Here is a 14,823-nt window from a genome sequence, read left to right on the forward strand (position 1 = left end):
TAGACTGGCCTTTCTGACTTTCCTTCTTAGGAGCCACGAGAGGCTGCCTAAGCCAGCAGGCATGAGCCTCTGGAGCACTGGGAAAGGCTGAAAAACAAACTCACCAGCATCCAAATCAGGAAAGCCCAGAGCAAGCGTTGCCATGGTAACCTGTGCAGGCTCCCAGCCTGGTGCTTAGCCTCTCTTGAGAGGGTTCCAGACTTGCCAGGCTTGGTTGGCCCTGCCTGGAGGTCTCCTCCTTGGGCTTGGCCTGGTTCCTACCTAGATACAGGAGAGGGGAATAGAGAAACACCTCTGCCCTGCTTCACGGGCTGGGCAGGTCTGAACTGTCTGTGCTCCCAACACTAGCTGTAAGATCACTTTTTTCCCAAGAATGAGGCCCACGCCTAAGGGTCAGTGCCCTGCCAACCACACCCAGTGTCCTCTCACACCCAAGCCCCAGCACCAGTGGCTCCAACAGCTGCCTGGCCACCTGCTGACAGAGAAGCAGCCTTACCAGGACCAGTGACCTTGAAACCATTCCTTAAGCATGAGGACAGCAGCACTGACATGATCCCCAGGCTCCCCCTTCCTTCCCCCTCCCCTCCCACCCTGGATAAGGAGCCTAGTGCTTTATGCCTTATGTTTGTTGCTAAAGGCACTCTCTTTGCTCAGAAAGTGACTTTTCAAAGTTACAGAACTACTGCCTTGAAAAGAATCAAAGACTTCCTACTTCTAAGCCCAGTCCCATTCTAGGAAGTCTGATACTGAATGCCTTGGGCCGACCACCCAAGCCTTACCTGGAGCCCATCACCAGGGGTACACTTACTACCCCCAGACCTCACAGGCACAGTCTTCAGCCCTCAGACATGGTTGAACCTAGTCTTCACAGACACACCAGAAATGGATCAGGCCTTCATGTCTCCATTTAATGGTCAAGCCAGCCCTGCTCAGATAAAGCCCATGTCCCAGTAGGGAAGTCCTCCCTACCACCCAATGTCCCATGAAGAGCCCACCCATGCTGGCATCCCTTGGCCTCCCTAGCAGCACTGTAGTCTAGTCCTGTAGTCAAGACCAGCTTCATCTCAGCTCCTTCAGCAGGCTGTTGATGGAAGCCAGCAGTTCCCGGAAGTATCCATCATCTTCACCTTCCTGAAGCTCCAAGGTGGCCAGTGCTTGGTACTCATCCTGAAGGCTGCCCAGCATCCTGTTGAGCTGTGGGTCCTGACGGTACCTATCACGGCAGGTGGCCAGAAGGGCACCTAGTGTCTGTAGTACCTTCTCACGGGCATCATGCTCAGGTAGTGCCAGAAGGTGAGCAGTGATCTCACACCAACCCTGTTCCCGCAGGCCTGGCAGCAGGTGCACCTGACGGTACTGTTGCAGCTTCTCTGGGGATGAATCCTGGGTCAGCTCTGCCTCTTCCTCAGCAAACATCTGCCCACCATATGGCCAGGTGCCAGAAGGGAAAGGTTGTTGGGAGAAAACACACAGAATGGTTAACTTACATCAGATGGCTCCTCTGTTCAGAGGCAAAAGCATGAGGCTGAGCTGTGAGGTCCACTCACTTTCTCCATGCTTTTGTGCCTCTAAGGACCTCCCAGGAAAAGGCCTAGACAATTCCTGCTTCATACATGCTCCCCCATCCATTCACTCATGACACTGAGCCAGGTGCTGGAGAAACAAGTCTCTGATCCCAAGGTATAGCAGGAGAATAAAAGTTCCTAAATAGCACAGTGAGATAAATCTAGCAGTATGGTGAGGAACAGACGGGCTGGACTCAAATCCCTGCTCCACCATTGGCACCTAGCTTCTCTGAGACCCAAGACCATCATCTCTAAAAGGGAGAAGAACATTGGTTGAATTATGAGTAACAGTCAGTACTTGGCACACAGCCACAGTCAACAAACATGAGCTTCTGCATCAAGTGCCGCAATCCCAAATGTCAGCTCTATCAGTGTTGTTGTCGTGTCCTTGTTGCTCCACTAGAGGCCCTTGAACAGTGACTGCCAGGGTGACTGTCAGGGCCTGGCAGATGGAGAAGATTTATGACTCTGGGTCATGACATCTTTAGTAAGTGGGAAGTGTACAGAAAACAGGGTGTTATGCCAGTCACACCAGAGGACTGCACGTACAGGCCTGGGTCCACCTTATGTTTAAAAAATGGCAGATCATTCTTGTTGAAGCAGCAGGGAGGCCTGTGGGCCAGGCTAGGGCCTGGGCTTGGGGAGTTAGGGAAAGTTTGGGCAGGGAATCACATGTTTGGCCTGAGTCTGTAAAGTGCAGAAGCTCAGCTTCTTCAGCAGAGCATGGTGAGAACCAGTCCTGCCAAGCTTCCAGGAAAGTTACCAGCTTATTTCAAATGTCAGAGGAGACTAGCGATTTCTCATAGAGCTGTAATAACTGTACCTCTGAGAAGCAAGAGTAAGTTGGAAAGCCCTGCCTCCAACATCCAGGGAGACAAAGAATAAGGAGGCCTGAAATGGAAAGAGGGAAAGCCAGGCAAAGACGAAGAGGCTGCCATGATAGCTCAAGGGTATGGGCTAAAAAGGGCTGCAGGCAAAGCCAGAGGGAGGCAGGCTTCTGTAGCCAGGGACAGGTAAAACAGAGGAACACTGTAGTCCTTTTCTACTATACCCACAAACCCCGCAAACTTCCATCTTCTAAACACAACCTAGCCCTCTCCCCTGCCTCTGCCCAAGTGTCCAGCCCCTTGCTGGTCATCTGAAGTGCCCCTCACCACTCACTCCCACTCTATCTTCCTCCTGTCCACTGGAAGCCTGTGCTGCCAGCTTTAGGAACTTCACCATCCTGGCACTTCTGATGACGAAGACTGGGACTTTGAGGTCCCACTGGCTCTTCCCCTGACTGGTTTAGTCCTCACACTCTCTTCTATCACCTGTCACTACTATTCCAAAAGGCTTCAGAGCCTCTGTGGGTGCAGCTATCATTTCCATACACATTACCACATGGCCTTGACTCTAGTAATGGTTCCTGACCCCCTAGCGCTCAGCATCACTGCAGCTGCCTCCCTGAACCTAGGATCCTCAGTGTATATACACAGGGAGATTATCTAACAAACCAGCTCCTTAGCCAGCACTGGATGAGGATACGCAGTAGATCACTTGTGGGAAGAACCATGGACAGAATCAGGTCCATGAGCAGACCAGAGGGAATGGGCCCACACTCCAGGTCAGCACCCACCTCGCAGGAGCCTTGATGTCAAGGTGTCAGGATTCCTTGGTGAGCCCAGCCTGGCTAAGTTCAAGAAGCCTGGGTCCTCAGCCACACCACTCCTAGGCATCTACCCTGAGCAACAGGAACTAGGATACAAGACACATGCACCTCCATGTTCATTGCAGCACTGTTCACAACAGCCAAGATATGGAAACAACCCAGATACCCCACTACAGATGAGTGGATACAAAAATTGTGGTACCTAGCCAGGTGCCGGTGGCTCACGCCTGTAATCCTAGCTACTCAGGAGGCTGAGATCTGAGGATCGCAGTTCAAAGCTAGCCCGGGCAGGAAAGTCCGGGAGACTTATCTCCAATAAACCACTAGAAAAATAGAAGTGGCGCTGTGGCTCAAGTGGTAGAGCGCTCGCCTTGAGCTGAAGAGCGCAGGGACAGCGCCCAAGCCCAGAGTTCAAGCCCCACGACCAACCAAAAAAAAAAAAAATTGTGGCACCTATATATAATGGAATATTATACAGTCATTAGAAAGGACAAAATAATGGCATTTGCAGGAAAATGGATGGAGCTAGAGCAAATCATTTTGAGCAAGGTAAGCCAAGAGAAAAGAGACAAACGGCACATGGTCTCCCTGATATGCAGATGCTAAAGCCAAAATGCAAGGAGATATGACAAAGTAAACAAGACTCAAGAAACAAAAGACATCCACTCATTTTGTTGTATCATTGCTAAATGATTCCATGTTCTTGACCACATATATGAGATATATATAGATATAGATATAGATATATATATATGCATACATCTGAGGGAAGCTAGAGGAGGATACAGAATCAGAGGGAAGTGGGAACACATATAACAGAGGGGCCCATCAGCTGCACTGGACATAGATGAAAATGAACTAAGCAACTCAAAGGCACCAATGGGAGGGAGGGAATGAGAGGGAAACAGCTTATACTAAGCAAAAGGAAAGAAATGTAAATATCACCTGATGTGGAATAAATAGTTGTATTTTCAAAAGCTCATAGAATTCACAAACTTTATAGACCATGAAAATGACAATTTGCCTTGTGAAGGTTAAAATGTGTTTGTAACTTTAAGAATCACTATTTCACATTACTGTGAAATTTATGTAATCAAGTAATCTCAATAAAAAAATTAGATAAAAAAAAGAAGCCTGAGTCCTGACCAACCCTCAAATGGGTAGCACATACTCCCCATAGGATTTTTTTGGTTCAGTTGCCATATCCCCACACTAATGCTTTTAAGATACATAGCACCTCTGTAGGCAGGCTGACATTTTCACCCACAGGCAGCTATGGATCCCAGGTTTGCCCTGGTTTGTCTTCCTAAGCAAACACAAGAGCAGTGACCTCTGATGGCCTCAAGTACCAGTAGCCATGAAGCCCTCAGGCTGGAACTCTGACCTCTCTTGAGGAGGATGACCATGTTTGTACTGTTCTCAATGACGATACCAGGTTCTTCCTACTGAGAAGATACCAACCTCCCCCATAGCTCAGGGCAGCTTTGATGAACCGTCCTCAGGGGTAGTGTTCTGGCAATGTAAGGGTTGTAGGGGCACACCAGAGAAAAAGGATCCGATTCTCCCAGAAAATGCCAATGTACATGTTTTCCTCCGGGCCCGCTGGCCCGCTGTCAGAATGTTAACTGTGCCCAAGCCTTATTAATTGGCTCTGAGTACCACATGGCTGCCTGCTGTTCTGAGAATCTGGGTTTCTACAGCTTGGACTGGGAGAGACCAGAAGCAGGCTGTGAGACAAGACAGGCTGAGGCAGGAAGGGGAGAGACTGACAGAGCAGGGCAGTGAGACATATCCCAGTCCTCTGCTGGGAAAGATGACGGGCTATGAGGGGTAGAGCAGAGCTCATACTAGGTAAAATGGAGGCTGCAGCTTCCCAAAGGTTCAGCTCTCTCTGGCCCTGCTCCACCAACCCGCAGCCAGCTGTTCTGGGGAGCAGCTAAGTGCCCTGCCCAAGGATCTCTACAGTAGCTGAGTGAGGAATCCAGGTCTGGCTGCTTCTCCTTTCTTCTCTCTCTCCCTTAATTAAGATGCTTCTCAGGCTTACAAAGACCCAAATGGGATGGACAAAGAGTCTCCTCCCAGGTGGCAAGCCTGGGGTCCCTAGTGCTCTCAAGTGAAGCCATTCTGAACCTCTTGTCCAGAGCTAAAGCTCCAGATGAAGCACCTCTGGGTTTCTAGAATGCTAAAAGTCAGCATTCCCAATCTGCTCCTTGGTCTCCTGGCTGCTCTGATGATTCCTAGGCTTCAAAGCTGCACCCCCTGCTCCTCAGCACCACAATTCTCTGCCTTCAGTCACACTGACTCCTTCCTGAGCCCTTAGCTCTGACCACAGAAAGCATCTCCATTCCCCATACCAGCCATCAGTTTCAGCTGAGATGATATATCCTATAGGAATCTTCCCTGATGTGGAAGTCCACCACCTGTTTGTTTATCCAGCTATTCATCTGGGCAAAAAGACAGATGAAAAAGATTTGGAAAGGGGCCTAGGTCAAACAGCAAGAGGCAAACATCCAGCAAAGATAGCAAAGTGAGGGGAAGCAGGGTAGGCCCCAGCACTCACCTTCTCAGTGACCAGGTCATAGAGCAGGGTGATTATGCGCACAGCCAGCACCTCTGTGCTCTTCTCTTGCACCAGACTCCTGAGGACCTGCAGTCCCCCCAGTTTCAGGAACTGTTGCTGGGCATAGGGGAAGTGGCGCAGCAGAGAACATAGTGCAAACAAGACCTGAGAAGCACACATGAGGGTCACATAGAGCTGGATCTGCTCCAAGGTCCAAAGAGGTAGCTAGGTTTGCCCCAGTGATGTATTCAGCTCATTCTGCCCCTTCCCCAACAGCTATGGGTCCAGCTACACTCCATAACCCAGGACGGTGAGCCCAGGTTGAGCCCAGATATGGCAAATGGTGGACAAAAGGAAGTCCAGGGCAGGAACCTGGAGATCGGGCTGAAGGCCATCCTGCCACAGCTGCACCCAGGTCTCCAGGCACCACGCATACTGCCATCTGCTTTGAATCTGAGTTTCCCAATGCCATCGAGCCCCAAAGGATGGCATGCATGGAAAGGAGCCTTTCCTTTCAGGCCCCACAGGTGTGCCAGGCACAGACAGTAGGGAGGAGCAGAAACTTACTTTCTTTTTGGCAGTGAGAGGCTGTTCTGTAGCCAAGATGACCAGTAGCTTCTGCAGGGCTCCCCCTTCAATGGCTTCCACCTGGACCTTTGGATTGCTGGGGGAGGAAAACACAGGAAAGCATGACCATTCTGCATGGACTAATGATCGGGGGATGGGGGGCGGCTATGGAGCTGACACCACTTGCCATCCCTAGAGAAAGGCAAGGAGCATAAAGAGCAGTTCCCACCAGCAAAAACAGATGAATGAGTATGGACCTGAGCTATAGGGTCATGCCAGCTGGCTCCCTAGCAGCAAGTGGGCTGGATGATCTAGAAGGTACATCACCTCTACCACCAGAAGGTCCTCCTCACACAGAGATGGCATTCAGAGGTGTGACTAAGGGTCCCTACTGCCAGAAGCCTGGCTCAGTGCTCCATGCCAGTGTTGTATGGTCCTTCTCCTGGGACCCCAGGCATGACATGCACTGGGAGGCAGTGACTAATGGCACTGTCCCCTCTAAGTGTAGAGCTCCTGGAGGCCAGGGCAGGGGCCCCTTCTTCTTCCTAGTACAGATGGTAGATAGAAGGAAGGATGGTGGAAAGCATGAACTCCATGATGCCTCTGAAGCTCCAAAGCAGATCTTCACACAAGACTACCCAGCATCTCCCTTTTACCCCAGACCCTCCATGCCCAGAAGAAGCCCTTCACAATAGGGATTGAATAAACACATGTACACAATCATAGATGTGTCAACACTACTAAAACACTAAAAACCCTGGCTTGCTGGTGGAAGTGATGCCCCAGGCACAAATATTTCATGCCTAGTCCCTCTGGATGAAAGAAAGGCCTTCTATTAGGCAGTTGCCAGGCCATGAGTAGCAACTCCAGCAAGATGGTTCCTTGCTTAGTAAGATCACATTAATGATTAAGGAGCATGCACTAGGTATAAAGACCTATGTAGTCGGGTTCTCAGGCAAGCTCAGGAGTCCTTGACTCAGCAAACCACTGGGGAAATCCCAGAAAATAGAAGGTGCCAAAGGGTGCCAGTCTACCACAGTCTCTGGGAGACTCTAGTTTTCCTACTTAGGCAGGGCCACAAACTTTCTGGAAGCCCCAAAGCACCTGTTCCTTTATACCTCAAACCCCTAAGCAAGTGTCCTTCTAGTGTCCCAAACAGGGCAGCAGGGCATAGGGAAGCAAAGACTAATTGGAAAGAGGTGATTCCTGGTCCAGAGTTCAGAAAAAGAAGGGAAAGACAGGCAGTGTACTGCACTGCTGCCCACAGGAGAGGCCTGACGTGTAGTACTCCCTCAAAGCTGGCTACATGGAGTAATGAGGGGCCAGGTCATTCTCAGACATGGCCTGTACCTTATCTTCCTACCAGGATCCAGCTCTAAGGTTGAGAGCAAACTTAGCAGGTGCAACCCAAGTTTTCCTGTTGCAGAATGGAGGCTTTGTCTCTCTGCAATCTTAGCATCCCCTTACCAGAAAGGGAGAATATTGCACATCCCATGACAATTCTGCCTTTGTGTTTGATGAACAGTCTGGAGGGAGCTGGAGTCCCAGGGCACGAGAGGCCGACAGTTCTTCTACAGACAGGCAGGTAGCCCAATGTAGGGGACCTGGGAGTGAACCCTCTCCCATGACTCACAAATTAAGAAAAGTAGCTGCTTCATCATTATGTGAGCTAACTAGCGCTGTCTCTGTCATCATGTAATTGAGGAATGCTCACCTATAACAAGCAGGATCTAGTAAGAGAAGAAACCCACACATTAAAATTCACACAAATGTCAAATGCTGCCTCTTAAAGAAGGGGGGTCTTCAAGGTCCAACAACACAGCCTCAAGGAGCACCTCGGAGGAGCTTCATCCCCGAGGGCACTTGAAGTAGTGGAGACAAGGCCCTCTCAAAACAGCAAGCAAAATCCATCACAGAACCCAGCATCATGGCCTCAGTAAACTGCCCAGGGTTGAGTAACCAAAACTCTTCCATTTATACACTGGAAACAGAACAGAGAGAAGTTAGGTTCTCTTCTTCCAAAAGTAGGCCAGTGTGAGCCAGGAGCTACCTGCAGCAATGCCAACCACAGCCTCTGCTCCTCAGACATACTCCAATCTTTCCCAAAGAAGGGAAATCTATTTAGAGTAGGAGATTATACATTTTGAACACAGGAGGTGTAAAGCCTGAAGATCTTGCATAAATTGCCGAAACCACTTTCCATAGACAATAAAACCCACTTCTCTCTCCTGCAGCAAAGTCCTAAAGGGCTAGGGGAATAAAACAGGATATATGAGCCCCATGTGGACCTATGGCAGAGCACAGACTGGCCTTTTTTATACAATGAACTTAAATAAGGTGTCTATACTAAGTCTGAAACTCACTTCGGGGTTCTTATGACCTAGTTAATTATTTATTATTAGTTTTATTTAGATTTATTGTTTTATTCACTTATTTATTATTTATATTTTTATTAATGTTTATAGTTATTAATTGGCTTAATTAGCTATTACCTATTAATTAGTTATTTAATTATTAGTTCATGCTTCCCAGTGGAAGGGTTGAGGGAAGAGGATGGGAAAGACCAGGCCTGAGTTTACAGATGGCTAGTCCTCTGTCTATCCAGGCAGGGAAAATAAGCTGGGGTTTTCCCGTTCAATCTGCCAGATATCATCCTACCCCCAGAAACAGACCCTTTCCTCTAAGCAGCTTAACCTTCAGTGTTCATGGTTGTGTGAGTGGAGGGAGATTCTTAAACAATCAAAGTGAGGTCTAAGGATATATAAAGCTCCTGGAAGATCTTTAGTGAAAATACTGTTAATAATAGCTGATGACCTGGGGCAAATCTATTGATGACTTCCTGAAAGGGGAGACAGAGCTCAGACAACCTTGGGTTAAAGACAGAATGGCTAATTGATGCCAAAATGCTAGTCAATTCTGTGGTCAAAAGACTGCAATTGTAGTGAGGTTGCTATACAAAGGGCTGATGATATCCTAGAGAACACAGATGTCTCAACCACACACATACCAGCTCTATCCCTCCTCAGCCTAGAGGCTCTGGACCAGAGAGCTTCAGCCCAGGCCTGGAAAGGGCCCATCCTGTTGTCAGATGATGGGTGCCCTGACAGCTGGGTATCTGAATGGAGAAAGGCAGGAGCCTGGCTTGGTGACATCAGTGATGCTGATGTGCTCAAAGTCAACAGAGGGATATTAAGAACGTAGCTCATCTCTGACACGATAAATGAGAATAAACCTTGTTCAGGGCTAAGCCAGCCGGGCTGAATAAATACCATTAGTACTTGGATTACTGGGATGTTCACAATCAGCGGGCAGCTCAGCTGTCTGTGTGAAGAGGGACCACAGCAGCTGCTACTCTGTAAATCTTAGGGACAGGCATGCAAGGAGGATGGGAGTAGATTGTAGAAATGAGAAGTGATTGCATTTGCAAAAACCAAACAGTTTAGGTTAGAGTGACAGCATTATGGGCAATCTGCTAAGGGTCCAAAGTCATATTTTAGCTAAGCTGAGCATGTGCTGGAAAGGAGCGGAGTAGAAGAAATGGCTTTAGGGGGTAGCCAGACTGGGCCAGAGGCACGTTAAGAATACTTCCGGACATAGGTCCGGAGCCTGACATTCTCCATCATTGTTATTTAAGATGCGTTGCTTCTTTTTCAGTTTTTATATTCAGATTTTATATAATTTTCAATTTTTATATTCAAGTGCAATAAAAATGTAAGGTACTTTGTTAGAAGATTATTAGAAATTTTGAGATAGCAAAAGGAGTACATTGAATGTGGGATACTGTGCCACTATATAGATCACAGAGCCACTGTGGTATGTATACAACTATGCTCAGGGGAAAATCAGAATAAGTACTGAAAAGTGAGTGTGATTCAATTGGAAAGAAGAAAAATGAGAAAAGATTGCCCTTGAAGAGGTCTGGAATGGGAAATAAGGCAGAGGTTAGACAGGAGCTAGCAAAAGGTTCAGGTAAAATCATGCAGTACTTGTACCCACCAGCCATCCAGCCCGAAGGACTCCTTGCATGTCAACAGGACACTGGACTCACATCAAAAGGATGTGCTCTCTTACAAGGCCTCATGACATATCTAAGTGAAGTGAATATTCCTTTCCTTAACACAATAATTGATTCCAATAATGTCCTTTTCAGAAAAATAATTTGGGTCCAAGGTCCATACAATGCAGATAGTAGCACATTTCCTTTAGTCTGGAACTCTTCCTCAGTACTGTCTTATCTTACAAGACATTGATATTTAAGAGTGTGAGCCACTTGTAGAACATACCTCAGTTTGGGTTGTCTAATGTGTTCTCATGATTAGACTGTGGTTATGCATTTTGGCAGGAATACCATAAAACAATACTGTTTCTTTCTCAGTACATCATGTCAGGGGACATATGCTGTCAACCAGCCCCAAGACTGGTCAAATTCACTTGGAAATCTTGGTTGTGAAGGTAACTGCCAGATTTGCCACTATGATGAAAATATTCCTTTGAAATAAATATTTTGTATGGAGTTTGAGATAGTATGCCAGCCTGTTCCTTATCAAATGTTCACTCACTAGTTTTAACATTATTGCCTAATTATTAGTGAGACTGTCAAATGATGATGACCTAAATTCTATTGCTTCTCTATCTGCTAGCACTCTACTTCAAATAACAAATTTTCCTTATTCACTCACTTGCATCAGTATGAATTTGTGGATTCTTATTTAGTCTATGGGATATAATCATCTCGACTCTCTAATTTCCTTGAATTAATCAGCAGTGGGTCTTCATTATAGTATTAGGAGATTCTGTCAAATGTTTTCCTGAAATACAGACTTTTGTGGTTCTATCATTGGCCTTATCTCCGACTAACAAATCTTTCTGTAAAAGAAAATTAAAAGTGGAAAGGAAAATGAGGGGGTTCCTGGGGTGCTAACAATGTTGTGTTTCTGAACCCAAATAGTGACTATATGGATGTGTTTGCTTTTAGCAACTCATCAAATTGTTTTTTGTTTGTTTTTAAATTAAGATTGATATGTTCTTCTTATGAGAGAGATAGGGAGGAAAGAAGATGAATAGATTTAATCATGCAACTACTCTATGAGACATATATTTTACAAAACCTGTGCTAGCTTCTAAGCCATCACCTCTTCTCTTCAGAAATACTTAACACATCTAAAATACTTGCAGTATTTCCAAAACTAAAGCAGTTGCCTATCCTGACTTGCCCCTTTCTAAGTTCCCATAATTCCATAACAATTGCATACATAAACACACACACACACACACACAATTTCTCATGATATTCTTTTTTTTTTTTTTTTTTTTTTGGTCGGTGGTGGGGCTTGAACTCGGAGCCTGGGAACTGGGAACTGTGCCTGAGCTCTTCAGCTCAAGGCTAGTGCTCTACCATGTGAGCCATAGCACCACTTCTGGTTTTCTAGTCGTTTATTGGAGATAATAGTCTCATGGACTTTCCTGCCTGGGCTGGGTTTGAACTGCAATCCTCAGATCTCAGCCTCCTTAGTTGCTAGGATTACAGACGTGAGCCACCAGTGCCCAGCTCTTCTCATGACATTCTTAAACTCACAGTTAGTATTTGACTTTTCAGGCCCTAATTTAAGGAAGCCAGTGGCTTGGTCATACCTTTCTCATTCTGGGTCTCTAATTCTTCTTAGCCATATGGTTCATCAGAAGTCCATTCTCCTTAAAGAGAAGGCAGGGGCAAAACAGAGCAAGAAGGGAGAACACCAGCTCCATGTCACTGTCTGACTGAAGCAGATGGCCTAGCTCCTTCCATGCCATTTCTTTCACTCTGAACATCAGCTGCCTGGGTCCTCTTTTCCTGCTCATAACATCTCGCAGCTCACCTATCTGGTATTCCTAACAGTGTTCTCAGAGGCTGGTCCCTTTCCTCTCTGCTTGCTCTTGGTTACAGGTCCCTTCTTTTTCTCTTAAAGAAAATTTTGATTGTTTCTCATGTAGCCTGCAGGTCTTTTTTAGGTATCTCCTTTATTGATTCTGCATAATCACTTGTGGCTCTATTAGGCACATTTCATTTTTCAGACTATGAGTCACAGCTCTTGTTCAGAATCCTATCTACTTTTTCTAGGACCTCCTAAAATCTGCTTTCCTCAAAACTCAGAGTCAGAGACTTTCACTTTCTCCCATTTCTCTAATGACACTTTCTGCTAAGGTTTCTCCAAAGCTCACTTCACCAAACAAATCCTTCTTTCTTCTCACAATGATTTCAGTGAGGTTTTTTTTTTCCTTTATTGCTTCTTTAACTTGAGAGATGAAATTGTCAGAAAAGCGAGTTTGAAATTCAAACAATTCAAGAATTTATCAGAACACTGTTTTTCGTAGAAGCAGATTTCTATCAGCTCAGATACACCCAGTACCACACCAGTTTGTGCCTGCACCAGTTTCTCCTTTTTCTTTCACTGCTGAAGGCCTCCTCTGTAGTGAGAGTAGAAGCTGGCAGTAACTGAAGGTTGGGTGGGTGGGTGGGTGGTCTTTTGATAGACTAAAAGCTAATGATTTGTACTTCAAATCCAGTGAGTAAATAAAGAGGCTCTGCTCTGCAATCAAAGACCAGAAGCCAAGTCCAAGTTCTAGACCAAAGTCTAGTTCTACTATTTGTAAGCTAGAGTTAATAAACCTCCATGTTTAGTTTCTTCAAGTTAAATGGGATTAATAACAACATTCATTTCACCAGATTATTGGGGATGATGAAAGGTGATATATAATAAGCCAGGCAGGATGACATAGGCCTGTAATCCCAACACTCCAGAGGCAGGAAGATCGAGTTCAAGGCTAGTCTGGGCTACATAACAAGAACTTGTCTCAAAAAACCTAAATAGCAAGGCCCTGAGTTTAATCCCCACTACAAAAAAAATATGCTGGATGTGGTGACTCAAACTAGGAATCCTAGCTACTCAGTAGGCCAAAATTAGGAGCATTATAGTTTGATGCTACCCTGGGCAGAAAAGTTCATAAAACTCCATCTCAATCAATACAATGCTGGGTGCAGTGGCCTGTGCCTGTCATGCTACCTACATGGGAAGCATAAACAGGAATATCCAGCTATCCTGTGAAAAACTGAGAACCTATCTGAAAGCAAAAGGGGTTTAGGGGTGTGGCTAAAATGATCAATAATAACAGTAAACTTATATCAATTTTCTAGCAAATACTGACCATTAAAATAGTTGTCTTATACTACAAAAAAATCATTTTTTCTTTTCTGCTAAGAGATAGAATGCCAGGGGTTTTTTTTTTTTCAACCTTCTCAAACATGGGAGGGGCTACTTGTTAAGGGTGACCATGATAAATCTACCAGTTCTCTCAGAGTGGCCCTAGATTTTACTTCTCAGTTCCCCTGGCTAGATAGACAAAGGTAGTACAGAAAGAATTAATTCATGGGGGAGAAATGTAATTAACAAGCTAGAAGGAGAGAACTGGGAGGAAGGATCAAAGAAGCTAATTAGGATGGGCTAAAGGGAGACCACAGGGTAGGGAATATGGAAGACAGAAGGCTAAAGAGAATTGTATGTGGCCTATAATTATTCAAATAATGTCTGTGTAATTGTTTCAGGCAGTGTAAGGGAAGAAAAGTAGGAGTAACAAGGTTAAGCAGAAAGAAATTTAGACTAAAGCATATGGGAAATTTTTTGCACACTGAAATTGATCAAGTTTATAGAGAGCACAGAGAAGATGTGATTTTAGGTCACCTGTATCACATATGCTGGGAGCTGGGGGAGAGCCACGTAAGCTAGATCTCTCAGAGCAAGACAATTTCCAGGGATACTGCCTGAGCAATGTACAGGCTCCAATCTACAAGCAGTGCACCCTTTCAGCAGGCCCTTGGGTGGCTCTGGGTTGAGCTCCACAACTTCTAGACCTTTCTCTCTAATCAGTTTTGAGGTGTGTGTTGGGAAACCAAATGCTGCCCTCCAACCTCCTTATCCTCTCTGCCTCTGTATGTGCTAATAAACTTGATAAACATGACAGATCTCAGTGTGTGAAACTAATTTCCTTAGTCACAGCCATGAAATCAAGTTGGGCTTATTTTGCTTCTGTCACACAACTGTAGAAATGTTTATGAATGAGCCATCTCTTAGTAGCAAAAGAAAAGGCAATGATCGTGGGATGTTCTATAACTGAAAATGACAACACTAAACTGCTTCATTTACAGGATTTGGAAGTCGTATAGACTACAAATTTTTCTGCTGTACAACGTACATAACAAGCCCCAAAATATCCTTTGTTTGCTGAGGTTTTGCTCAAATATTTAAGGTTTCTGACAGTTTAAATATGGTTAACAATATGGCGAACCATCCAAATATTTTGCATCATTGGTATTTGAAAGGTTCTTTATAAACAATTAAATGTTCTAGGAGGCAAGCTCAGTATGCAGGTTCATAGTTTTCCATGAGGGAAGATCAACATGGCCTGGTCAGCTAGCAGCCTGTCACATGGATGGTCTCACAGCTCCC

At 45.7% G+C, this 14,823-nt stretch overlaps 1 protein-coding gene across 3 annotated transcripts in view; it reads right to left on the reverse strand.

The window, feature by feature from the left end:
- Positions 1-887: 887 nt before the first annotated feature.
- Positions 888-14,823, reverse strand: part of Sil1 (SIL1 nucleotide exchange factor) — a 265,209-nt gene continuing 251,273 nt past the window's right edge. For all 3 annotated transcript variants that reach the window (XM_042692039.1, XM_042692037.1, XM_042692038.1), the window contains 3 exons: positions 6,344-6,440; positions 5,777-5,941; positions 888-1,416 (listed from right to left, as the gene is read on the reverse strand). In XM_042692039.1, coding sequence (XP_042547973.1) covers positions 1,060-1,416; positions 5,777-5,941; positions 6,344-6,440 — 619 coding nt within the window. In that variant the 3' untranslated portion in view covers positions 888-1,059. The remainder of the gene's footprint in view (positions 1,417-5,776; positions 5,942-6,343; positions 6,441-14,823) is intronic.

Source organism: Dipodomys spectabilis, unplaced genomic scaffold (genome assembly GCF_019054845.1).
Source record: "Dipodomys spectabilis isolate Male_0828 unplaced genomic scaffold, ASM1905484v1 ptg000147l, whole genome shotgun sequence".
NCBI classification, from domain to species: domain Eukaryota; kingdom Metazoa; phylum Chordata; class Mammalia; order Rodentia; family Heteromyidae; genus Dipodomys; species Dipodomys spectabilis.